The following is a 25508-nucleotide window of genomic DNA, read 5'->3' as shown; positions in this document are numbered from 1 at the left end:
AAGTTTTGAATAGTATTCCTGGGAATGGGGTGCAAAAGCAGAGGAGATACCGGGCTGTGTTGGGGGATGGGGGTGGGGGGAGACAGAGTGGTCCTAATCCATATTGAGGGAAGTAAAAAAAAAAAAAAAAAGAGAGAGAGAGAAAGGAAGGAAGGAAAGAAAAGAAAAAAGGAAAGGAAAGGAAAGGAAAAGGAAAAGAAAAAGAAAAAAGAAAAAAAGAAATAGTCCTGATGCATATGGAGGTCAAGGTGGGGGAGGCAAACAGAAATGGTTCTAATATGTATTTATGGATGGGGAGAGCAAAGCAGAAGTAGTCCGGCTCCATATTTGGCATAAGAGACATGAGCTGGTTCTGGTTGGGGGTTGGGGCAGGCAGAGGTAGAGGTGATCCTGGTGTGTCTTGGTGTTGAGCCAAAGGAGGAGGGTCCTCGTTTCGGCTGAGCAGTGGCAGGGGCTCTCCTTTTGATCTCTCTGGTTCACCTCCAGAGAACCCTTCCTATAGCACTTCCATCATCTTCCTCATAACAGAATGTCCCCAACAGCTGACTTGGCAGCTCTGTGCAGAGGCTTCTCCGGTTTAGCCAGTGCTCAGGACTGCGGCCTCCTGTGCATTATTCATTCACACCATATTTTTCCTTTCCCAATTCGGCGCACACAGTCGTCTGTCCTCTTCCAGCGCTCTCCCACCCGCCTCCCCTCGGGGCTCCTGGAACCCTGGGTGACGCTTTTGGCAGCCCTGGCTTTAAAAATTTCCCGGCCGGGCTCCGCCTCGCCGGCAGCGGGCTCCACCCTAACCCTAAGTCCCAGGCGGCCCTGGCTCCTCCCAGCGCTCTGAACTACAAGTCCCGCCATCCCTCGCGCTCGCTCTCCCGCCTCGCCCAGGCCCCCTACAGGCGCCGCTGGTAAGTCGGCCAACAGTGCCTCCCATTGGCCTCTCCTCCCTGTCAGTCACCTGGGTGTGTTGAGGGGCGGGTCTGAGGTGGAGATCCGGATCCGGAGCGGCTGAAAGGCGGAAGTGGAGGCCGGAGCCTGGGACACCGCCGGGGGCAGAGGAGCGGAGCCTGTCCGAGCCCCGGCCCCAAGTAACACCGCCACCCCGAAGCCGCCGTGAGTGTGCCTGTCCCGGGACCCAGTGTTTCGCTCGCGTTGAACCTTCTTCGGGGCAGCACTTCCTCCCGCCCAACCTCGGCTTAGGGGGATACTGACCCCTCCCCCGACCCGTAGCCCCCTCTTAAGGGGCTCCCCAGGCGTCGGGCCAAAAGGGGGCCCTTCTTACCCACCCTTACCTGCCCTTTATGAGCCTTGAGAAACCTCCAGGGCTCTCCTCTGGCCTGTCCAGTCCAGTTGTGGGAGGGAGAGACCCCAAATTCTCCCAGAACTGGAGGAATCTTTGCTAGGTATGAAGGAGGCGGTCTTCCTTCTCTATAGAGGTGGCGAGGAGTGCTGTCGCCGTTTTCCTCCCCGCCCCCCAGCCCACACTGTCCCACAAAAACAGTTGTCCCCTCCAGCCCTAGAGAAATTTTATCTCGATTTCCTGGGGGGCGGAGGGGGCCTGGCTGACAGCGTTCCACTCGCACAGGCTCCCATACCTCCTCCCTTCCCCTCTTTCCTCAAGCCAAGGAGCCAGCCAGGATCTCAGCAGCATTTGAAGTCTTGGGCACTTTTTAGGGGTGAGCTGTCTTCTTGTCTTGTACCCTCCACCCCTAAATCTGTCCTCTAGTTATGTTGTTCCCTAGTTGTGTTTTCTGAGTGTATTTCTCTTCCTGTCTCTGAAAAATTTAGCTGAGGTTTGCTTAATCCTAGCTCCAGATCGCAGATCAGGGTGGATCTGCCCATTCATTATCTTCTCTCTCCCCCCCTCCCCCTTCCCCCTTGCTCCAGGCTCAGTTCTGTCCTCCCAGAGCACGTGAGTGGTTTCCAAGCTGCTTCAGAGGGACTGCCCCTCCTAGGACTGTTGTCTGCTGGTCTTTAGGGAGGAGGGAAAAGACCAAAAACTAGGAATCCGGAGTCAAGGGGCCCTGGCCCATCTCTTTCCCACTCTCAAACACACATGCACCTCCTTGATCAACAGGTCTATGCCACTTCTAGTCCTTGGGCCTCCCCAGTCCCTTCTGAGCTTGGACAAATTGTAGATTACAGAGGAGTAAGGTGAGAGCACACTGGCACCCCCGGGTACTTAATGTGCTAATTTTTGTAGCCCAAGGAATTCCCATACCTGCCAGAAAGGGCTGATTCCCCCCCCCCCCCCCCCCCCAAGCCTTTCCAAGAGGCAGCCTCTACTGACATCTGATCCTTGTCTAGTGCTTGGGACCTCGGTGTGTGAAATGGCTGTTGTCTCAGACCAGGCTGGGAGGTTCTTTGTTAGGTGGCCAAAGTACAGGCCAAGACCGTACCTTAATGAGAGTGGCCTGACTCTTTGAGGCTATGACTGACCCTTGCTATCTACCTCCAAGGAGGGGAGGAGAGGCTGTGCAGTCTTTGGGAATTTCTGTAGCTCTTCAGTGTCCTGTGCCATCTTTACTGCCCTTACAGGTGCTAAACGTTTTTTGCCTTGAGACCTTTCTGACTTCTTCTTCACTGGTGTCTGACTCCTACAAACTTTTGAGCTAGACCTGGGATGTACTCATTTCATTTTGTGTTGGACAACAAAAGAGCCTGCCTTATTGGGGTCAGCAGTTGGACCCCTAGTGTGGTCTCCTTTGGAGGGTTGCTGGAGACATCTGTGGCCAGTCTGGTTTCTCTAAGCTGGTCAGCCTGTGCCTCTGAGGGGCAGGCCTGAGTGCTCGGTGGCCATTGGTCTCTGACCAAACTTCTCTCCTCTGTCGTGGGCTGTGGTTTCTGGAACTCTTCAGGAGTCACAGGATGAGGCTGCCAGCCTTCTCCGGGACCCCTTTTTGTCTGGATATGCTCTCCCAGCTAGGATTCTGAAACAGGGTTTCGAAGGACAAGCTCTCCCTGTCAGAGAGATGTGGCAGGCATCAATGCCCCGGGTAGTTAGGCAGCCGCTTCCGGTATCCAGGGATTGTAGAGTCCAAGCAGAGCTCGGACATGGCTTCGCAGAAAAAGGAAGGGCCCTGTGTGCCACAGAAGCCTGTCATCTCGTGCCTCTTTCAACTAGTTGGCCTTTTCTGCCTTCATGTGACAGAGGTGGTAACGACGGATTTTTAGAAACCATTTTAAAGTTGCAGGGTTTTTCACGCACTGTCCTCCCAGGAAACAAAGTTCTTTTCATACCTGTTCCCTACAAGAGTCCTGGGAGATCATGAGATTTTGTATCTCCGTTTAAGAGATGATGCTGAAGGAATTTCAAGTAGCTAGCCTTAGGTCATCCGGTTAGAAGGTGGGAGAGCCAGAGATTGTGATTTAGGATTCCGAGTGCCTCTTCCCTGGGAGTGGGCCCTTCTTTCCGAGTGCCTCTTCCCTGGGAGTGGGCCCTTCTTCAGGCCGCTTCAAGGAATGGGCCTGCAGGGTGAGCGAGCAGAGGCCCCACTACAGACCCTGTAGCATCCCTGTCATTGACGCCCCTCCTCTGCTTCTGTTTTCTTCTCCACCCCCACTCCACCTTCCTATCCTCCTCAACCCCCATCTCTGCCTCTGGGGACCGTGGTAGTTATGAGTCCCAAGTCAGTACTCTTCAGCGCGGGAGAGTTTGCTGACATCTGTACCATTAACTTCTGGGAAAGTCGTGATGGCTAGAAAATGAAAGTAAAAGTGAGTGGGCTCAGGGGTCTCTCTGGGGAGGGTTATGGGTGTTGGGAGCCGCAGAGCCGGCTTCTGCTTCGCCCCCTGATTCCCCTTGCTGCTCGTGGGTAGGAAGAACGTGACTGCCCACCAGTAGCTCCTTTCACTAGAATTTACGTGGAAGCAGCAAGGTCATAAATTTAAATTCACCTCCACGAAGCAGGTCCTTCTCAGCGAGAGCCTTCTTCCTCTGAGCCTTGCCCTGTAAACAGAGAAGTTACCACAAAAGCAGGAGAGCCTGAGAGTCAGCCAGAGCAGAGTTGTCATCTGGACTCCCCCACTTACCCGTCGCATGGCCTTGGACTTGTTGCTTGATCCTGTTGCGCCTCTGTTTCTCCCAGTAAAATGGGGATACAAAGTATTTTGCAGAAGTAGAAACAAGGTGAAGGAGCTAGTCTAGTGCCTGGTGCAGGATAGATGGATACTCACAGATAGCAACTTTGTGGGTCAGTGGGGTGTTGAAGGCGCATTATAATTCATCCCTAGGATTCTGATTTGGCATTTGTACCAAGTGTTGCTGTTCTGCTTCATGGTTTCCCGTGTTGTCTCATCTCATAGGTGCCGATCAGAATGGATGTGGGTGGGATTCCCAGCTTCCAGAAGAGAACTCTAAGGCCATGACTGTGCTTCTTCTACTGGGGTCTTGGTCCCTGCTGGGGTCCTGTGCTGTGGATAGTCCATGCCACAGACTAAGAGGGGTCTTTGCATTTTCTAGACACTTCCATCTTAGTTTTAAGCATTTTTATATTAAAATAGTCCTGGGTCGATTACAGATTGGAACGCAAAGTTTACATGAATTTAAGCTACAACAAGAAACTGAACGATACTATTTTGTTGATGGCAGGCTGCTTTGGGTTCAATTCCCAGATTCTTGGGGTTTTGCATTTCCTCCTCCAAAAGTCAGAGGTACTTTGGTTGAGGCTATTTGAGAAGCACTCAGCTTCAGGTAGGATTTATAATACTTTTTTTGAAGTTTATTTATTTATTTTAAATATTTTTTTAATGTTTATTTTTGAGAGCAAGAGCGAGAGAGAGCATGAGCCGAGGAGGAGCAGAGAAAGAGGGGAACGCAGAATCTGAAGCAGGCTCTAAGCTCTGAGCTGTCAGCATAGAGCCTGATGCTGGGCTCGAACCCACAAACTGAGATCATGACCTAAGCCAAAGTCGGACACTTAACCGACTGAGCCACCCAGGCGCCCCTTAAGTTACTCATTTATTTTGGGGGAGAGAGAGAGAACAAGCAGGAGAGGGGCAGAGAGAGAGGGAAAGAGAATCCCAAGCAGTCTCCACACGATCAACGCAGAGCCTGATGCAGGGCTCCACCTCAGAACCTTGAGAACGTGAGCTGAGAGCATGACCTGAAGCGACCCGGAGGATAGGGTTTATAAACTGGGATGTCACCAAGTCCAGGTAATAGTGCTTCCAAGAGTCATGGCAGAGAATTGGAATATATCTTGAGGAGTCTTCCACATTAATAGCCTGGTATTTTAAGAGAGTAGTTTTCAGATTAAATATCCCCATCTCCTGTATGGAGGAACAATAACACAAGTAAAAATGCAACTTTTTGAGCTTTGCTTACTATACGCCAGGTGTTCTCCTCAGTCCTTCTAATGTCCTTAATCTTCCTGACAGCCCCAGGAGGGCGGTACTGTGTTTAATACCCTCGTTATGGTGGGGAACTCTCGGTCAGGGGTCAGAATCGAGTCTGTGCTCGGATACCCGTGCAGAATAACCCCTCTTGTCCCATTTCTGGGCTGTGTGCTCCTCCCTTTGCCTCGAAGGCTCTTCTCTGCCCTCACCTGCACAGAGCCACATCTCCCGACTTTTTTTCTTAAAGTGCAGTTGACCCTCGGAACATCACTTCCTCTGTGAAGCCTTCCCTTCCCCCAAGTAGGCTCAGAGCTTTTCTCTTCCCTGCACTTTGTTCTTAGGACCCCTTGTCTGGTGCATGAGCCCTGGAGGGGCGCGGATCGTGTCCCGTTTTATCTGTGTGTCCAGTCCTCCCAGGGTCCCCAGCGTGGAAAGCCTCCCACAGGGCTTGTTAAAGGAAAGGGCAGACATTCATAGGTGCCCTTGAAGCACGTGGCTGCCCACATCTTTTCACACATGCTTTCTGAACTCACACAGTGTGGATCCCAAAGCCTGGGCCGTATCTTTGGCCCGTCCTCCAGCAAGTTGCTCCGAAGCATGAGAGCAAACAGGTGAATGGGCTGAATGTTACAGGTGGAAACAAGTCACAGACTGAATTGCCAGAGGGTAGTGATCTCCCAGTCTCCAGTCTTTCCAATGAAGGGTTTCATCAGGAAAGGTGGCCATGGCTTTGGTCATCCACTTTCTGCCGGCCACCTTCTACAGCACGTGGACTTGGTAGCTGTGCTTCTGTGGCTGCTCGTGGTGAGGTGGCACTTATGCCAGGCCGGGACTCAGCAAGATCACCGGGGTGACTTTACCTCTGGTCCGGGGCTGCTGCTTTGTACTTCTGCGTAGGCTCATTTGTGAAGGAGGGAGGTCTTAAGAAAGCAGTGCCAGCCTCTGTGGAGACCGGCAGCGGTGCGAGCAGCCTTCGCTTTGTGACCTCCCAGGCCCCGTGCCTGCGGAATGGGACGCCTCAGGACCACTGAATGTGGCTCCTGGCATGCCTCTTCCCACACACCCCTCAGTGCGGCTCCGCAGAGAGTTCACTTCTCTTAGGAACACGAGTTTACGGTCACTGGTGTCCTTGGATTTCATTTTGCCACAAGATGGGCCACTGCCTTTTTTTTTTTTTTAATAAACTTTATTTCAGAATAGTTTTAGAAAAACTGCAAAGGTAGAACAGTTTCCAGTTTTCTTGCTCACTCACTTTCCGCTGTTATTAACATCTTACATCAGTATCACACATGTCACACTGAGTGAACCAATTTTGATACATAATTCATCATGAAAGGTCTACACTGCGCTCTGATTCCTTTCTCTTTTATCTAAGGTCCTTTTCCCGTTCCAAGATCCCATCCGGACACCGTGTTACATTCAGTCGTCGTGTCTCCTTGTGCTCCTCTTGGCTGAGACGGTTTCTTAGACTTTCCTTGTTTTTGATGAGCTGGACCATTTTGAGGAGTACTGCTCAGATATTTTTTAGTGTTTTTGGTTGAGATTCATTTAATGTTTTTCTCATGATTACTCTGGGGTTTTGAGTCAGGGGGAGGAAGACCACACAGGTAAACTGCCACTTTCATCACACGTCAGGAGTACAGGCAGTTAACGTGACTTATCACGGTTGATGTCAGCCTTGGTCACCTGGCTGTGGTGACCTTTGTCAGGTTTCTCCACTAAAAAGTCGCTGTCTCCCCTCCTCTTTCTGTCCTGTCCTCTTTGAAAGAAGTCATTTTGTGTAGCGTACACTTGACCGGGGGTCTATGCTTCTCTCCTTGTGGGCAGTGTATCTACATGAATAATTTGGGATTCTTGTATAGGAGAGAATAGTTTGTTGTCCCTCATTTCTTTATTCATTTAGTTTTTTTAGGTTTAATTAAAGAATTTACTGGGGCGCCTGGGTGGCTCTGTTGGTTAAGCCTCCGACTTCGGCTCAGGTCAGATCTCACGTCTGTGAGTTCGAGCCCCGCATCAGGCTCTGTGCTGACAGGTAGCTCAGAGCCTGGAGCCTGCTTCCGGTTCTGTGTCTCCTCTCTCTGCCCCTCCCCCTCTCATGCTCTGTCTCTCTCTGTATCAAAAATAAATAAAACACTAAAAAAAAAGAATTTACTTATTTTGAGAGAGAGAGAGCAGGGGAGGGGCAGAGAGAGAGGGAGAGAGAGAATCCCAATCTGTCAGCACAGAGCCAGATGCAGGGCTCACTCCCACGAACGGTGAATTCATGACTTGAGCTGAGATCAAGAGTTGGATGCTTAACCGACTGAGCCACCCAGGCACCCCATTCATTCATTTATTTATAACAGTATGGATTCATGGCTATTTATACTTTGGTTTGTAATCAGTATGACTTTTTTTATTGCTCAGATTGTTCTAGATCTGGTCACTGGGAGTTCTTGCAGATCCCTTTGACCCACCCCATCACTGCGGGGGAAGGGGCAGAGGGGATTTCCAATTTTTTAGCACTTTTTTTTAATGTTTATTTATTTTTGAGAGAGACAGAGTGGGAGTGGGGGGTGGGCAGAGAGAGAGACACAGAACCTGAGGCAGGCTCCTGGCTCCAAGCTGTCAGCACAGAGCCCAATGTGGGGCTCGAACTCATGAACCAGGAGATCATGACCAGAGCTGAAGTCAGACGCTTAACCGGCTGAGCCGCCCGCGCGCCCTCCCCGCCCATGCCCCTTTTGAGCACTTCTTTAACGTCACCGCAAGATGCTCCAGGCTCACCTTGTGTATTTCCTGCCCCAGTCCTGGAATCTCCTGTCTCTTCAAGACCACTGCCTTTTTTTTTTTTTTTTTTTTTTTAGCAACTTATCCTCTAACTATGTTGATATCAAGCTGTGTGGATGCATTCAAGATGTTTCTTTTGCTGGTTGGTCACTGAAGACACCCCAGTTCGACAAGGTGTAGATGTCCCTGGGGAACGTGTATGGGAGATTCCTGGCAGTTGATCCTGGTACCAGGCTATTGCTTCTCGACTCACCCATTCATACCTTCTGTCGCCCTGCCTGATGTTTTGACTCATCCAGCAGCTGGACTGATCCCCGAATGGTCAGATTTGGTGTTTACTCTGGCATTTACTATCCAGTTGGGAAGATGAGATACATAATCATCCTCTATTTCAGGTGCCAAGCTCTCCAGCCAAACCTTCCAGAACTCTGTCTTAGAGGAGAGTCCTTGGCGGCCTGGACCAGTGTTCTTTTGCTGCCATTCAGAAACAGACCTCCCCTTTGGGAGGGTTTGTGGCCCTAGGCGGTCCCAGGGCAGACTGTCACTCTGAGCTGTGATCCTGAATCATTGAATAGCTTAAATCCTTACGTTGTACTGTCAGCCCTCTGAAGATGTGTAACTTGAGCCCTTCTGGAAACACTAACTTGGGATCTCACCCGGAGTTGGTTTACAAGCCTCTAGTCTTCTATTCATAGCTGCATGTGTGTCCCCTTCAGGTGGCTCTGTCAGAGCATCCGGGGAGTGGGGGAGGGCGTGGGTGGCCTTCCTCACCCTGGCTGCTCTCCTAGTCATCACATTGCTCTCTGAGCTGCTCAGAGGCTGTGGTGATTAATGACGCCAATTTCCAAACCTCTAGCATTTTCAGCCTGGTTCTTTAAAAGGAACTCTGGTTTCTTTGTCAGCTGTCCTGGTGCTGCCCCCTCCCCCCTCTCCACAACTGAACTACTTCTTCCCTTTCCTGAAAGAGGCTTTGAAATGGAAGGAAGGGCATTTGGGCTTTGAGGTGCTTTCTCTTGTGAGGGTCTTTCTCCTTCTTCTTCTTCTTTTTTTTAAGAGGTTGTGGTTTACCTGATTGAGGGTTCAACTCTGCTGACTTTTCAGGATAGTGGTGCCCCTCCCCCCCATTCATGTGGCTTTGGAAGCCAGTCTCCAGAGAATACAGGGTGAGGGTTATTGACAGGACACAGGACATCAAGGGTGAACTGTTCCTTTTTCTAGGACACTGTTGAAAGTCGCCATCTTCGTCTGTTCCGGCTGCCATACCATAATGCCGCAGACTGCCTGGCTTATACACAAGGACATTTATTTTTCACAATTCTAGAGGCTGGAAGTCCAAGATCAGAGGGGTAGCCAACATGGTCATGTTGTGGCGAAGGCCCTCTTCCAGGCTGACTTCTCACCATGTCCTCACCGGGCGGCAGGGACAGGGGAGCTCTCTGGAGCCTCCTTTAAAAGGGCACGAATCCCAATCATGAACCTGCTGCCCGAATGGCCTAATCACCTCCCCAAGTCCCCACCTCCAGATACCATCACATTGGGATTAGGATTTCAGTGTATGAATATAGGGGTGGGGGGAACACAGGCATTCAGACCATAGTTGACGTATTCAGCATTCTCTCCAAAGAGGGTCATTGAAGAATGGGGTCCAAGGATACTGCAAGCAGAAGGAATGTGTGACTAGCGAATGAAATACCAATTGAGGATCTGCTTTTCTTGTGGATACCTCCAGGGGCAGGGGCTTCCCTGACCTAGGAACATTTGCTGAGTGCTTATTCAGAGCCAGGCCCTCTGCTAAGAGTCTTTTTTTTTTTTTTTTAATGTTTTTTACTTATTTTTGAGAGACAGAGAGAGACAGCGTGAGCAGGGAAGGATCAGAGAGAGAAGGAGACACAGAATCCAAAGCAGGCTCCAGGCTCTGAGCTAGCTGTCAGCACAGAGCCCAACGGGGGGCTCGAACCCACGAACCATGAGATTATGACCTGAGCTGAAGCTGGACACTTAATCGACTGAGCCACCCAGGCGCCCCATGTCTGCTAAGAGTCTTACATGTATCCTCTTCCCAGCAGCCTCAGGAGATGGGCATCAGTCTTTCTATTTTATGTATCAGAAAATGGGTGCAGGGATACAACACCAGGTCACCCTAGTAAGTGGTGGCTCTAGGACGTGAACTGGAGTTGGTCTGACTCCAGCACTTGTGCTCTTAGACCCTATGCAGAAGGAACCTAAGTGGTCCTGTCTGAAGTAGTGAAGAGGCTCGTTGGCTGGGCTATGGCTCCGCAGTGGGGCGTGAGCAGCCTAGCAGGTGGATGTGGATTTAAGCCTTCCCCTGCCCCATCACTTGCCAGACCCAACCAGGCCTGGTACTGCAGTCTCCGTTCACCACATTTACAAGCACCTACTGTGCGTCAGGCTTGATACTATGTGCTGTTAAAACAAAGGGAGCGCCTGGGCGACTCAGTCGGTTAAGCTTCTGACTTTGGCTCAGGTCATGATCTCACAGTTCATGAGTTCGAGCCCCATGTCCGGCCCTGTGCTGACCGATCAGAACCTGGAGCCTGCTTCAGATTCTGTGTTTCCCTCTCTGTCCTTCCCCTGCTTGTGCTCTGTCTCTCTCAAAAATAAAGTAAACATTAAAACAAACAAAGGAAACCCATAGTGCAGCCATGCAGAATGTTGTTGTGAGATCCTTTTCATTTGTGACAGTGCCCTTAATTTCTCTACCCTTTTCACTCCTAATCCCAAGCCCCCAAGTTCTCCAGCCTCTTGCCACCTCTAACAGTCTTATGATAATTTGGGGCCATTGGAAGTAGAAGTAGGATTCATTCATTGAAACGTGTTTGGACTCATTCATGGCCTGGTTTCTTCATCTGGCACTCTTTCTGCATTTTGTTCAGCAGTGATTAAGAAAGAAAAATCAGGGGCACCTGGGTGGCTCCGTTGGTTGAGCATCCAACTTTGACTTAGGTCATAATCTCAGGATTCGTGAGTTTGAGTCTCGCGCTGGGCTCAGCACAGAGCCTGCTTGGGATCCTCTCTCCCTCCTCTCTGCCCCTCTCCTGCTTGCTCGCTTGCTCTCTCCCTCAAAGAAAGAAAGAGAGAAAGGAAAGAAAGAAAGGAAAGGGAGAGAGAGAGAGAGAGAGAGAGAGAGAGAGAGAGAGAGAGAGAGAGAGAGAGAGAGAGAAAAGAAAGAAAGAAAGAAAGAAAGAAAGAAAGAAAGAAAAAGAAAGAACGAACGAAGTCCACCTAAAATACTGTGACCTAAAATACTGTGCTTTGGTGTCCAGGCTCTGAGAGCAGCCTTCATCCCCCAGGTCTCACAGTGGAACTTTGACCTTGTGTCTTGTTAGTTGGGTGGCCTCTGAACCGCAGCGTATGTGGTGTCTGAGCAAGAGGAATTTGGTTTGCTGGTGTCTGAGACCTGATCTGTTTTCCCCATTCACCTCTCAGACACAGCTTCTGTCTTCTGCTCCCTGTTTAGAAGCCGAGGGCAGTGAATTCGCTTGGCTTTCTTTTGTTTTCTGGTAAAGCCAGGTAGGGTTGGTGAGGGATGTCAGTTGCACTTGTTGGTATGAGTAGTCCAACAAACAGGTGTGGCTGATGACCCTGACATTCAGCAGAGGTTCTTGGTGTCTTTCCGGGCCTGTGGCAAGAGCAGAAGTGGCAGCTGGCATGGCTGGGCCTCCTGGCCCCTCAGAGACCCTCCAGAGCCAGAGGGGAAGATGGTCCCTGCGTTGCTGAGCTCCCAGCTAGAACTGTCCTAAGTAAATAGGAACTGCACGAGGGGCGCCTGGGTGCTCAACTTTGGTTCAAGTCATCTCTTGGTTTGTGGGTTTGAGCCCATGTTGAGCTCTGAGCTGACAGCTCAGAGCCTGGAGCCTTTGGGTTCTGTGTCTCCTTCTCTCTCTGCCCCTCCCCTGCTCACACTCTCACTGTCTCTCAAAAAGAAACATTACAAAAATGTTTTAAATAATAAATACATAAATAAAAATAGTAGCTGCACGAGTGGAACAAATACAGGGTAGTCCTGAGGCTCGTGGGTCAACAGGCCCCCAAGTCTGATTCCACTGGCTGTCACATAACCCGCACCCCATCCTGGGGTCACAGCAGGGAAGAACCTGTGCTTGGCCGGCTCTCCTTGCACCCTCTCTCTGGCCCCGGCAGGTGAAGAGTTGGGTGGTGGCGTGTGAGCCATCGCTCCGCCTCAGTCCTGTCCCTGTCATGGCTTGTAGCTAGCTGTGAGTGGATTTGTGCCGCAGGAGGTGCCAAACTTCAATCCAGCTTTTGCCTGCGACTTCTTAGCTGCCCCGGGCGGGGCCAGAGGGTCCACCACAGCCCTGCCGACTGGGGTGTGCTGAGTCGGAGACCGGGTCCCCTTAGGGAGAATAGTCTTTTAGGAGTGTCAGTGTCAGCACCTGGGGCCCCCAGTGCCTCTTAGAGTCAAGAGGCAGTGCGAACCTTGCCTGGTGCAGCCGCAGGAGGTCCCCTGTCTGTCTGGCCTTCTTCACTACCTGCCACCCGAATGCCTGGCTCTGTCGGCCAGCACGACCAGTGAAGGAGGATCTCAGAGCTGCCCGTGACTCCTGGGGCCCTTCTGTGGACAGTACCGGCAGGCCACACTGACCGTGCTGTGTCAGCAGATACGTGATGCCTTCCCACCCATCAGTCTTCCTCCCCCGTGGGTACAGGGACTGGAGGTTTCCATCCTCCACCTGAAAGCGCAGGGTCTGCTTCTGTCAGCCTCTCAGGACCGTCTGTTGTTGAGAGCCGGGAAAGCAGTGCGGAGCTCAGGGAAGGCTTTCTGGGTGTTCTTAATGGGGCGGGGCTCCGGGAACCTGGGGCTCTGTCCCTCAGGGGTGGCTTCCGCCTCACTCAGCTTGGCTTCTTTCTGCCCAGGGGAAAGGGCTATAGAGTGCCTGGTTCCTATCTGGAGAGTGGGAAGGACTGCTTGGTCACGTGCATGTAGGGTTTCAGACTCCTGGAGCCTCTGCACACTGGCTTCTTTTGCAGGTGTCAGTGCAGTTAGTGGCCCCCGCTGAAGCCCCCATGGATGCTGTCAGGGCCCCATTGCGGTGGGGAAGCCCAAGCAGCCAGCCCCAGAAGAGTTCAGGTTGAAAGGGGAGTGCGCTGAAACTGATCCGGCTAAGGGAGATAGGTTAAGGGCTGGGAGCCGATACAAGGACCTGTGGCAGTGGTAGGGGAGCCAGCTTGCTCTGAGTCCCTCTCTGGGATGATTTCCCTCCCTTCCCCTGGAAAGGGGGTCCTCTTGTGTGACTGTTAAACATGGCACCCCCTTCCTCTCCTGCCAGCTCTCCGAATCCTGAATCATCTGCGTTGTGGTGGGATGAGGGGCCCCAGCCCTGGCCTGACCCACCTTGTCCGAGTTCTCCCCAAATCTTAACCTGGGCTTGTAAGCTTCTCCTTGATTCCATCCCCTGACCTGCTCCACTTAACCCCTGCAGACTCTGAAGACTCTCTGGACTGGTTGGAGGTGCACAGCATCACTGTGGTAACCTTTCTGCTCACTGAAAAGACATAAATGTCACCTTCCCTTTGTATTATGAAGCTCTAAGCAACTTTAAAATTCTTTAGTCCGCAGTCAAGCACAAATATATTCTTAGTATGTGTGTAGCAGTTCTATATGTATTGAATCCTATTAGCTTGCACCTTGTTAGCTGAGTACTTTTGTTCTTTCTCTGCCCTTTATTTTTTTTTTACGTTTATTAATTTATTTTGAGAGAGAGAGCATGTGCGTGTGCATGTGTGGGGGAGCAGCAAAGAGAGAGGGAGTGAGAACCCCAAGCAGGCTTTGTACAGTCAGTTCAGAGCCAGATGCGGGGATCAAACTCACAAACTGTGAAATCATGACCTGAGTCAAAATCAAGAATCGGACACTTAACTGTTTAAGCCACCCAGACACGCCCCGCTCTATTTTTTTTTTAAGGTTTTTTTTTTTTTTTAATGAAGGAATCTCCACACCCAGCGTGGGGCTTGAATTCACAACCCGAGATCAAGAGTCGCATGCTCTTCTGATGGAGGCAGCCAGACTCCCCTCTCTTGGCCCTCTTCTAACTCAGCCATCCATCTTTTTGATTGTCTTTATTATTCTGAATTTTGTTATACTACAGAGGAGGCAGAAAATATATACAGGGAAGCTAGATTGGTTTCATATCATTTGTAAGCTTTCTCACTGCTGTATGCAAAATTCTCTGACAGAAACATTCTTTATTGACATGTTACTTACATGTAGTAAGATTTACACATCTCACTCAGTTGGACAGTTTGATAGATTTTTACATTTGCGTACATCCGTGTTTCCACCTCCCCAATCAAGATATAAAATTTTCCCGTCTAGCAATATATATATACATATATATATGTATATGTATATATACATATATAGATATATATTTTTTTTTTACTGTTTGATACAAACTCATTTTTCCATTGTTAAAAGCCACATTCTATTAAGGCCAACTGTAATGACACTGTTAATATTCTCGGGTTTTTATCTGTGATGGGGAAGCCCTGCTGGAAGTCCGAGTCCTGGGCTTGGGCTCCGCCACCATAGGGCTGTGACTGCAGGCAGGCTACCTCGCTTTGGCTTCATCTCCTCCTCTGTAATTGGAAAGAGGAAGATGAGGTCTTCAAGGACTTTGAGCTTTGACAGCCCATGAGTCAAAACTAGTTAGTTAGGCCCTTAGTAGTATAAAGAACCTGTCATTTGCTGGAGCCTCACCTTCAGCCTAATACTGTGTTATACAAACTACGTATTGTTTCATTTAACCTTTACAACAACCCCATGCGATTGGCATTAAACAATACCGTTTCATAGATAGGAGATGGAAGCTGACAGTAGTTGCCTGTCTGACTTGGCCAAGGTCACTCGCCTAGTAAATGGGGGAGCCGGGCTCTAACTAAACCAGTCTCCCGAGTCCTAATCTGTGAGTTGTGCTGAGGAAAGGTGAGTGGGTACCTCATGTGGCTCATGACTTATGTTGCTTCAGATTTTTCTTCCTTCGGGGTCTGTAGCCAGCCAGAGGCCCGGTAGTCCTTCTGTGAGTCTGGCCTGTGGTCCTGTGTGCTGGTAGTGGTGACTTTCCCCTTTGAGGAAGACCTGCGTTCTGGAGCCTGTGGGTGAATCATCTCCCTGGTTGACTCGAGCTTTCTAGTGTCTTCTGCCTTCACCTTTGAACCTAATTACCTCTTCTCCTGTTCCCTACTTTTCATTCTCTTTAGGCTAACACATTGCTTCTGCTCTCATCTTTTCTTGCCCAGCTCTTGTAGTATTAAATGTGCAGGAATGCTTTCATCTAGAGTATTGCTGAAGAGTCACTGGCCAGAACCACCTTTTAGGGGGCCCTGGGCAGGGTCACTTGGTTCTCCGTCCTCCCCCCTCCCCCCGCAGGGGCTAACCTTGAGTGAGCCCTTCTCAGCCTATGGTCAGTGGAGTCTGATTGGTTTCCCTAATCAGCTCACTATCCAGGCTGTGCCAGGACTGTCAGCTAGAGGAAGTCTCTGAAGCAAACAGGAAGCGTGAGAGACGCCCATCAGCTGGAATTGCTCACTCTTTTACCAGGAAGGACAACAAGCATGAAGTGGGTGACCTCACGGTTAGAGAAGAGACATTTCTAGTGGAGACTGGGGCGAAGGGCAGCACTCCGCCAGCGTCTGGGGTCTTGGAGCCTTCAGGAGTCGCGTGAAGCCAGGAATCTGTGCCCACCCCCAGTCTGATCCGCCTGTATTGTCCATGGCTCTCATCTGGAAGGGCGCCTTTCCGTCCCTTGGATTCCTCCCTCCTTCCTGTATCAGCTGTAGCTCTTTAATGTTTATTTACTTTTGAGAGAAAGCGAGTGCCTGTAATGTTTATTTACTTTTGAGAGAAAGCAAGTGCCTGTGTGCGAAGGGAGAGAGGGAGGGGCAGAGAAAGAGGGAGACAGATCTGAAGCAGGCCCTCAAGTAGTGAGTGCAGAGCCTGATGTGGGGCTCGAACTCGCCAACTGCAAGATCATGACCTGAGCCGAAATCCGACACTCAACCAACTGAGCCCTCAGCTGTAGCTCTTATGCTTAAATCAGCTGCCTAGAATCACTGGGGAAACTTATTTTAAAAACATTTTTCAGACTCTAGTTCTAGATATTTTAATTCAGTTGGTCAGGGTTATTTCTAAATGTCCTGGGTGATTCTGATTTAAAAAAAAAAAGTTTGGTGCCCACTGACCTTCTAGTATCCAGTGCAGAGAAAAGCCAGAGTAAGAAAGAGTAGTGTTTTTGCTGTTTCGCTCTCTCTCTCCCACCCTCAGCCCCAGAACTGGGGGGGAGGGGGGGGGCATATATTTAGCAGCTTGGGTCCCTCTGCCCTTTCATGTACATGGTGGGGGAACATGTCGGGTGCCCCCCAGTCCTTGTGATCTCTTCCATTTCCTATGAAAATAATGAGATTGGAGACGGTGCTTATCCTCCGTGACCTCTGAACAAACCAAGGTTCTGACCTGGAGCATAAGGGGGGCAGGTCATGTCAAGGAGAGCCTCTTGCCAGGGGTCTAAAGCTCTACCCATTTAGCAGCTTCGTGAAAAGATAGAGGAGGAAATCCATCCTACTGGTGTATTTTTCCTGGTGTGAGAGAAACTGGTTAAAAAAAATCTTTGGCCCATTCTGTATCTTTTTTTTTTTTAAATTTGTAATGTTTTATTTACTTTTGAGAGAGAGAGAGAGAGAGAGACAGCTTGAGCAGGGGAGGGTTAGAGGGAGGGGGAGACACAGAATCTGAAGACAGGCTCCAGGCTCTGAGCTAGCTGTCAGCACAGGGCCTGATGCGGGGCTCAAGCCCACGAACTGCAAGATCATGACCTGAGCCCAAGTTGAATGCTCAACCGACTGAGCCACCCAGGTGCCCCTGGCCTATTCTGTATCTTATAAGAAACTCCCGACGACAACTTTAGCTCTTGAAGAGAATTTGACTTTTATCTAAAAGGAGACTTTTACTGTGGCATTTTTGGTTATAATTCCGTTACCTGCCTGTATGTGTGGGTAATTCTTGCCTCTGGTTCAGTGGATTCCCACAGTGAGACTCGCTCTCCCAGCTGGCAGGCGGGCTCAAGTGGGTGAATTAGCCTTTTCCACCCACCGGGGTGCATCCTCAGCTTCCCAGTCATAAAGCCTCCTAGGGTTCTGGGTGTGGCCTTTGCCTGTCTTCAACACCCCCCCCCCCCGTCTTTGCATGCCCTTTGTGGCAAAATCAGCTTCCTCTGAGCTTTATTAGGTGTCTGGGAAGGTCATCACCTTTGCTCATGTGATCCCCGAGTGGGGCCCGGAATACCATGAGCCAGCAGAGGCCATAAAAAGTGCCATGTTTGCCTGCTCATGTGTCTCTGGAAGGCAGGGTCAGCAGCCAGGCAGAATATGTCACCTGCCAGTTTGCGCCAGATGGAGCACCTGCAGTGCTTTAAAAAAAGTACAGATACTTGGGGCGCCTGGGTGGCTCAGTCGGTTAAGCACCCGACTGTGGCTCAGGTTGTGATCTGACCCGAGTTCAAGCCCGCACGGGGCTCTGCCGTCAACAAGGAGCTGGCTTCAACTTCTCTGTCTCCCTCCCTCTCTGCCCCACCCACACTCAGGTGTTTTCAAAAATATACCTTAAAAAAAACCAACAGATCCCAGGCCCTCTTCCAAACCTTCATGGGAACCTCCAGGGGCTGGCTGCCCAGGGGATTTTGATGTGCAGACAAGGTCAGGAACTCCTGGATAAGTTACTTGTCTCTCCTTCTGGCTTGTTAAAAATATCAAGTTCTGTCTGGGCAGGTTTGGAAACCCACTGATTCGATGGGGACAAGACTTAGATGTTATCTCTGTTTTTCTTGACTTATGGGTGCTGATGACTCCCCACCCCAGGAGCCCTCAGCCCCAGCTGCTTTGGTTTTGTTGGAATCGGGGACCTCATCTTCCGTTTCCCTCTTCCCACTCCATGCCTCCTTCTGTAGTGCCCCAGCCACACACTCTGCCGCCCAGCCAAGATGATGTGTCACATGGATTTGTGGTAATAACCAACTTGTACTTCCATTGTGGTTTCCCTCTGCTGCTGTCGCCTGCCTGGCCCCCAAAGTTGGAAGGCGTCAGGGCCTACAAGATCACTGTGACTGCCGGCTGGAGCTGCACCTTGCAGGCCAGCTAGCTGCTGCCGCAAGAGTGGGTCTCAGGGTCTCACTCACCAGCAAGCAGAAACAGGGCGGGTGTTTCTCCAGCATTCTTCCCACTGCAGGGAGATGGGCCCAGAGATAAAGGAGCATCCAGCTCTGTCACCTACACGCACAGGGCATGTCACACCTGAGGGGCAGGCTATCGATGTGAAAAAAATGGGAGATTGTTTTAAAGCTGAAGGGAGATCATGGTTATGCAATTGCTCAGTAAATGCTAGCCAGCTCTGAAAAGGATTTCTTTGGGCAAGCACGCTCTTGGAACCCGTGTGTGGGAGTAGGCCTTGTGAGGAAGGCTCCTAAAGAAGCCAGAAGCACACAGCCTGCGTCAAGGGCGTAGAGTCTCACAGACATCAACGACTGGCGGGGAGAGAAAGTTGTAGGGGCGCCTGGGTGGCTCAGTCGGTTAAGCGCCAACCTCGGCTCAGGTCGTGATCTCGCAGTTTGTGGGTTTGAGCCCCGCGTTGGGCTCGGTGCCAACAGCTCAGAGCCTGGAGCCTGTTTCTGATTCTGTGTCTCCCTCTCTCTGTCCCTTTCTTGTTCATGCTCTGTTTTGGTCTCTCTCTCTCAGATATAAATAAACATTTAAAAAAATTTTTTTATAAAAAAGAGAAAGATATAAACTGTAAAATATCATAGCACTAGCATTTCTTGTCACTAATCAAGGTCCCCCCCCACCCCTGCTGCCTTCCTGTATTCTTGGGGAAGAGGTAGCTCCCAGTTCAAACCCCTTTTCCTTTGGTGCTATCCAGAAAGGAAACTCTTGTTCCTGGCTAGTGAATCATGCTTCCTGAAGCTCACTTTTTAAATGAGTTGCCAGGAGGACAGGGATGTGAAAAAGGATTTCAGATTGAACAAAGCGAGCCCTTTGCCGTCAGCCTCTTGCATGAGCCTAGCCCATCGCTGCCCACAGACACCCTTCTCTTCATTCATGCCCCCGCCCTCGGTCTGGGGGGCGGGGTGTACTCTCCTTGCCGAGAGGGCAGGTCTGGACTGTACTTGCTTGGGCTCTTATTTCAAAGACCCCTCCCACATTGACTCGCATTTCTTCTAAGGGTGGTTGAATCTCAAAGCTTTTTTTTTCCAGCTTAGGTTCAGACACTATACAGATGTTTAGGATGAAATAACTCCTCCCAGGACTTGTCTGTAAAACATTCTGTCAGTGTTCTGCTGTTTTTGGAGTATAAGTCTTCTAGAGGCTTCTGGAAATAGGCTCCTCATCCTTCTTTGCGCCTCCAAAGCTATCACTAACAGAGTGACTAAGATGGCAATGTGGAACAGCGGCTGCTTGGGGTGCAGGGCTCAGTGTCCCTTGTTTGTGTCTGACCTCCCATACCTCCCCGTTCCTCCTCTGCGTCACCTTCGGCCTCTGCCAGTGGAGAATGGAACTGAGGTCTCTGTTGAAAAGGGAAATTTGGCAGCTGTTCTGTCGGTGGAGCTCTCTGGCTCAGGTGTGTGTTTGGTTTTGTGTGCGTTTTGTGTATTAATGTGTGAGACTTCTGGTCCATCAAAACTGAGAAAACCAGGGGCGCCTGTGTGGCTCAGTCGGTTAAGCCTCCGACTTCGGCTCAGGTCAGATCTCACGTTTGTGGGTTCGAGCCCCGCGTCAGGCTCTGTGCTGACAGCTAGCTCAGAGCCTGGAGCCTGCTTCTGGTTCTGTCTCCTTCTCTCTCTGTCCCTTCCCCTCTCATGCTCTGTCTCTCTCTGTATCAAAAATAAAGCATTAAAAAAAAAAAACTGAGAAAACCAGGAAGAGGTTCAAGATGAAGGAATGAAATGGGGCTTTGATTCCAGTGCACAGTCCAGCCTCAGACTGAGAAAGTGAGTCCTTCTAGAGATAGCAGGACAAAATGGCTATTTTGAATGCAGCTTCCACTGGCCAGTCCCTGGTCCCTGAGTGCCCACGAGGTTGGCCAAGCACTTTGTCTCATGAGCTTTCTATCCAGATTCCCTGTGCCCTGGTCAGCCTCACCATCCACTCTGGCTTTGCACAGAGGTGGGCTGTGATCTTAGCTACGGGACTACAAGTTCATTGTTTGTTCACCTAGGTCCTGGCATCTTCCCGCCTGATTTTTTGGTGCTCCAAGTAGCCTGTTGACTTGACTGTCACCAGGCTGCCATATATCCATGTTCTCTTGTGCGTGTTTGATTTGTATGTACATGACACTTGGGATTGGGAAGTCAGTATGTTTGCTCGGAACCGTGAGCCTAGAGTTGGGAGACCGCTTTTGTCTTCACTGCTCAGATGACTGTAGGCCAAATAGATGTGTAGTACATCCTAGTTAGGGCTCTTCTCTCAACTTCTGGGGGGTTGGGGGGGTCAGCAGGTTGGCAGGATGGGAGGATTCGGGTCCTTAGGGAGGGCAGCAGGAGAGACCTGTGATTTAACAAGGCCTTGCTGTGTGACAGGCTCTGGCCTGACCAGTACTGGCAATCTCTCTTGCAGTTGGAGGTCCCCCTCCTCACTAAGTGCCTCTTCGCACAGCGCCGGCCCCTGCCCCACGCTCACTGGTACCACTACAGCAGGACGGGCCATGGCGGGTCGGGGAGGTGCAGCGCGACCCAACGGACCGGCTGCTGGGAACAAGATCTGTCAATTTAAGCTGGTCCTGCTAGGGGAGTCTGCGGTGGGCAAATCCAGCCTCGTGCTCCGCTTTGTCAAGGGACAGTTCCATGAGTACCAGGAGAGCACAATTGGAGGTGAGTGCGCACAAGGGAGTTGGCTCTGAGGGGAAGGGAGCCGCCTGCCCTGAGAGACTAAACATGCCTGGGGCAGCGGCACCTCTTCCTCAACTGGGCCCTGGATTCGAATCCAGCAGCTGGTCTCCATGCCAGAGTCCCCACCATCACCCAGTAAGACTTAGCTGGGAGTCCAAAACTGGCTTCTCCTCCTGATTATGCCACTGTACTGTTACGTGGCCATGGCTAAGGCCCCTCCTCTGACCTGGCCTCTGGGAAGGGAGAGGCTTGGTCTGGATCTCTGAGGGTCTTTCTGACTGTACCAGCCAGTGCATCTGTCCTGGCCTCTCCTACTCTGCAGAATGGGAAAATGGCCTGGTATGCGGACCAACGTTTCTGAAGTTGACTTTTACCCTCGAGCTCAGAGCCTATCATTGATTGCCCGGTGGTCAGCCTGTAGCCCATAAGGGTGTGGGCTCAGTTCCCTGCCTCAGTGGCCTGTACAAATCTTAGGGGCCAAGGCCAACCTTGGGCTTGAGTCACCCTTTCTCTGCCCTCTTGGTGGGAGGTTTCCAGGCAGCTGAAACTAAATGGGCCGAGTCAGCAATCCTCTGCTGCCTCCTCAGCACTCAGGTCAGGAGCCGGAGACAGGGAAGTGAGGCAGTGCCCCAACCCGGGGCCTCAGGGGTGTGGGGGGAAGGGCTGAGCAGGAGAGCTGGCCTCCACTCTGAGCTCTCTGGGATCCTCCCCTGGGTCCCGGCAGGGAGGGGACTGCCACCTGCCTGTCTCGGCTCTGGGACTCCTCCTCTAAAGCGTGTGCACAAGCACCACATGCTCCCTTGTCTCCTCAGGCAAAGATAGGGTCACTGTGTTCTCTGAAGGTCGAACCACAGGGTGGCCAATCAGGAATGGGTCAAGGTCAAAGCTGGGGGTGGAGGCTAGCCAGCATGCCTGGAGGTGGCAGGGGCAGCCGGGAAGCCAGCCACCCAGCCTCCGCCTGGCAGTGGAACAGTGTGTACTTTCAGGCGTCCCCAGTGTAGCTAAGTGTGTGAGTGTCCTCAGGAAACCAAGGGCCAGTAATACCCCTGGGCTGGAGCAAACTGTGGGGCTCTGGAGGTTTCTAGCTGGACTGTTCTCTGTGGGAAGAGGTGGGGAGGGGGACCGGGAGGAGTGGGTGGGCGGGGCGGGCCCACCCTTCTGTGCTTGGAGTCCCTTTTCCCCTGGACTGTTCTGTTTCTTGCCCCTTGCCAGTCCTCCTCAGAGGTGCTCCTAATCTGCCCTTGCCTAGCGTGGGTCTCTAAAGCCTGTGCGACGCCCCCCCCAGCCCCCTCGACACTTGACAGGAAAATACAAACTCCCCCTGCCCTGCTCAGTCAGGCCTGCTTCGGCCGCTGGGCGGGGGCTTTTCTGGGCCCATCTCCACAAAGAGCCTCCCAGTGCCAGAGCCCACGTGCAGTACTGGGGAGACATGTGGGGTGGCTTCTTGCCGTGTAACACCACCTTCCCTCTTCCAGCGGCCTTCCTCACACAGACGGTCTGTTTGGACGACACAACAGTCAAATTCGAGATCTGGGACACAGCTGGACAGGAGCGGTATCACAGCCTGGCCCCCATGTACTATCGGGGGGCCCAAGCTGCCATCGTGGTCTATGACATCACCAACACAGTAAAGATTTCCCCTTACTTCTCAACACTTTGTTCCTGGATGGGGTGTGGGCAGATTTCCTCTGTCGCCTGGGGGTGTCTCACCAGAATCTTCAGGGCGGTAACATCTCAGACGCTTGGGCTCTGCCAGCTCGAGCTTTCCTAAGTGAGTCGCCCCAGGCAGACTGCCGCCTCTGTCTCCTTGACATTCTGGCCTTGTCTCCGCAGGATACGTTTGCACGGGCCAAGAACTGGGTGAAGGAGCTGCAGAGGCAGGCCAGCCCCAACATCGTCATCGCGCTCGCAGGGAACAAGGCAGACCTGGCCAGCAAGAGAGCTGTGGAGTTCCAGGTGGGGGGATGGACAGGGCTTGGCGGGGAGGAGCGGGCCGGCTCCACTCGCTCTGCTCCGCCTTGGCTGCTCAGGGCCAAGCTGGGGTGGGGTGGGGACGCTCTCATCTGCGGCCCTCTCGTGACCTGAGTGCGGGCCTAAAGGACTTGTCTGCCTCTCCTTCTTCTTCCTTGGTTGGTGGCGTGTGTATGCGTAAGGATAGCTGAAGCTTCTGCTTATTTTGGGGGTAAACTGACTTTTTAAGGAAACTTACTGAAAATGAATTACTTTTATCCACGTAATGCACGAGTAAAATTTACGCAGTACGAGAAGATCTGTGGAACAAAATTTATTTTTTTTTTAATGTTTTTATTTATTTTTGAGAGAGAGAGAGAGAGACAACGTGAGCAGGGGAGGGTCAGAGAGAGAGGGAGACACAGAATCTGAAGACAGGCTCCAGGATCTGAGCTAGCTGTCAGCACAGAGCCCAACGTGGGGCTCAAACCCACGAACCGTGAGATCATGACCTGAGCTGAAGCCGGACGCTTAACCGACTGAGCCACCCAGGCGCCCGTATGGAACGAAATTTAAATCTTCATCCCAGCAACTCGGTCTCCCTTCCCCCAAATTCACCACAGGTTCTCGTTTTTCTAGAAATGTACACATGCGACCCAATCTCTTTCTTTACGTCGATGGGAGTGTGCCCCCTATACTGTGTATTTTTTAGCAGGCCCTTAACTGGTGGACTTCCGGGTTGTTTATAGTATCAAACGGCTGGAAGCAGCACTGCAGTCATCATCCACATACTTTTGTGGGTTTTCCCAAATGTGCATGTGCATTTGGAGGATAACTTTCTAGAAGTATTTTTTAGCTTAGTAATTTTGAAGGGCAAGAAGGCAGAATGGACATAGGGAAACCTGAGTAAAACATCGGCCAGTATTTGTGAACTGAAAGGTGCTGTGTGTGAAGTGGGGGCCTTGGGGGGCGTGGTGTAGCTCGGGGGTGGGTGGAGGCAGGGGACCCAGAGCAGGAGAGCCTCTGGCCGACAATCCCTGCATTGTGTGTAAGGCAACTGTGATGAGGGAAGATTTTTATCCTGGGCCCCGGCCCCTGCCAACTGTCACCATTTGCCTCCTACCCACTTTCTCACCTCCATCCCAACCAGGAAGCACAAGCCTATGCGGAAGACAACAGTCTGCTGTTCATGGAGACGTCAGCAAAGACCGCGATGAACGTGAATGAAATTTTCATGGCGATAGGTGAGTTGCTCTCCTTCCCTCCCCTCCCCTAACCAGGGCCCAATCATCTCGCTTGCCTGCTGTTTTGTAGTATGTGGCAGGTCTGTAGGGTCCCTTTATCTGCCCGCCCGATATAGAGAGTTCATCCTAGAAGTTTCTAAAGCCTGGGCCAAAGTCTCAACATTTCACTTTCTGACCCTTTAGATTATCACCCACTGAAAACCTTACATCACCATTGCCCTACCCACTTCTTAGGATCTTTAGGCTTCTCTGGCCCTGTAGCGAGACATCCTGCCCAGCTTCGAATCCTTGTTTTATCATTTAACTCTGAGGTCCTGGGGCAAGTTATTTAACTTCTCTTGGCCTCGGGGGGCTTTTTTTGTTTTTTTGGGTTTTTTTTAATGTTTGTTTTTGAGGTGGGGAGGCAGGGGCAGAGAGAGAGGGAGACACAGAATCCCAAGCATCATGACCTGAGCTGAAGTCAGACGCTTAACCGACTGAGCCACCCGGGCGCCCTCTTTGCCTCAGTTTCTTGAAACACTCAGAAGGCATGCACCTGGTGCATAGAAGCGAAGCTCCCCCATGGGCTATCCCAGATCAGGTGGTACAAAGGCCAGCTTCCACTCAAGCAGACTTGGAAGAGCATTGGGATGGCCCCACAAATGCATATTTCCCCTCTTCTTCTAAACAGCTAAGAAGCTTCCCAAGAATGAGCCCCAGAATGCAGCTGGCGCTCCAGGCCGGAACCGAGGCGTGGACCTCCAGGAGAACAACCCAGCCAGCCGGAGCCAGTGCTGCAGCAACTGAGCCCCCCTTGCCTGCCCACTGCCCCCACCTCCTCCGCCTGACCGACCCGACTGGAATCCACTCTAACCAATCGCACTTAACGACTCGGGCTCCCACTGGGTGGGGGTGGGGGGACAGGGGGAGGGAGTCCGCCATGACTTCTCCATAGAATTTTGATCATAGGCCGGAGTGAGTTATTCCACCTGCACCTTTCTGTACAAATACTAATTCAATTTTAAGTCTTAAGTCACTTTTTTAATATATATGATCTTCTGCTCTTCCCACTTCCAGCCCTTTCTACTGCTCTCCCACTCTTCCTCTGCTGGTAGTAGCCACGTGCCCCTGGTCCCCCCCACCCTTGTATGTGGGGAGGCGGGGGCTGGAGCAGTTACCTTTCTCTCCCTCTTGCTGATTGGCATACTCAGCGAGAGCATCCATATCCTTACTGTGTTTGGAGTGGGTTTGGCTCTGGGTGGTGGGGCAGGCCCTAGGGGCGGGGGAAGGGAGAGGCAGCTCTTCCCTCAGCTGGCTGTCGTCAGGC

The 25508-nt window shown here is 51.4% G+C and overlaps 1 protein-coding gene across 3 annotated transcripts; it reads left to right on the top strand.

Moving 5' to 3' along the window:
* The first annotated feature begins 986 nt into the window (after window positions 1–986).
* On the top strand, window positions 987–25248 carry RAB5C (RAB5C, member RAS oncogene family). 3 transcript variants are annotated; one of them, XM_029927600.1, is made up of 7 exons: window positions 987–1107; window positions 1616–1670; window positions 20737–20990; window positions 22484–22635; window positions 22842–22964; window positions 24109–24202; window positions 24873–25248. In XM_029927600.1, the coding sequence occupies exons 3-7, from the start codon at window positions 20825–20827 to the stop codon at window positions 24986–24988; spliced, it is 651 nt and encodes a 216-aa protein (XP_029783460.1). In that variant the 5' UTR covers window positions 987–1107; window positions 1616–1670; window positions 20737–20824; the 3' UTR covers window positions 24989–25248. The 3 variants fall into 3 exon arrangements, with proteins under 3 accessions (XP_029783460.1, XP_029783461.1, XP_029783462.1); XM_029927601.1 differs by lacking the exon at window positions 1616–1670 and having other exon boundaries at window positions 20776–20990; XM_029927602.1 differs by lacking the exon at window positions 1616–1670 and having other exon boundaries at window positions 1011–1107.
* Window positions 25249–25508: the final 260 nt, after the last annotated feature.

This window comes from Suricata suricatta, chromosome 17 (assembly GCF_006229205.1).
Source record: "Suricata suricatta isolate VVHF042 chromosome 17, meerkat_22Aug2017_6uvM2_HiC, whole genome shotgun sequence".
In the NCBI taxonomy this organism is placed as follows: Eukaryota; Metazoa; Chordata; class Mammalia; order Carnivora; family Herpestidae; genus Suricata; species Suricata suricatta.
The sequence above is the reverse complement of the archived record's forward strand: the minus strand, read 5'-3'. Positions and strand labels throughout refer to the sequence as shown.

Coding starts and splice junctions, on each gene's coding strand:
- RAB5C (XM_029927601.1), top strand. CDS start 20,825: ATGGCGGGTCGGGGAGGTGCAGCGCGACCCAACGGACCGGCTGCTGGG. Junction 22,965..24,108: donor AGAGAGCTGTGGAGTTCCAG/GTGGGGGGATGG, acceptor CATCCCAACCAG/GAAGCACAAGCCTATGCGGA. Junction 24,203..24,872: donor TGAAATTTTCATGGCGATAG/GTGAGTTGCTCT, acceptor TCTTCTAAACAG/CTAAGAAGCTTCCCAAGAAT.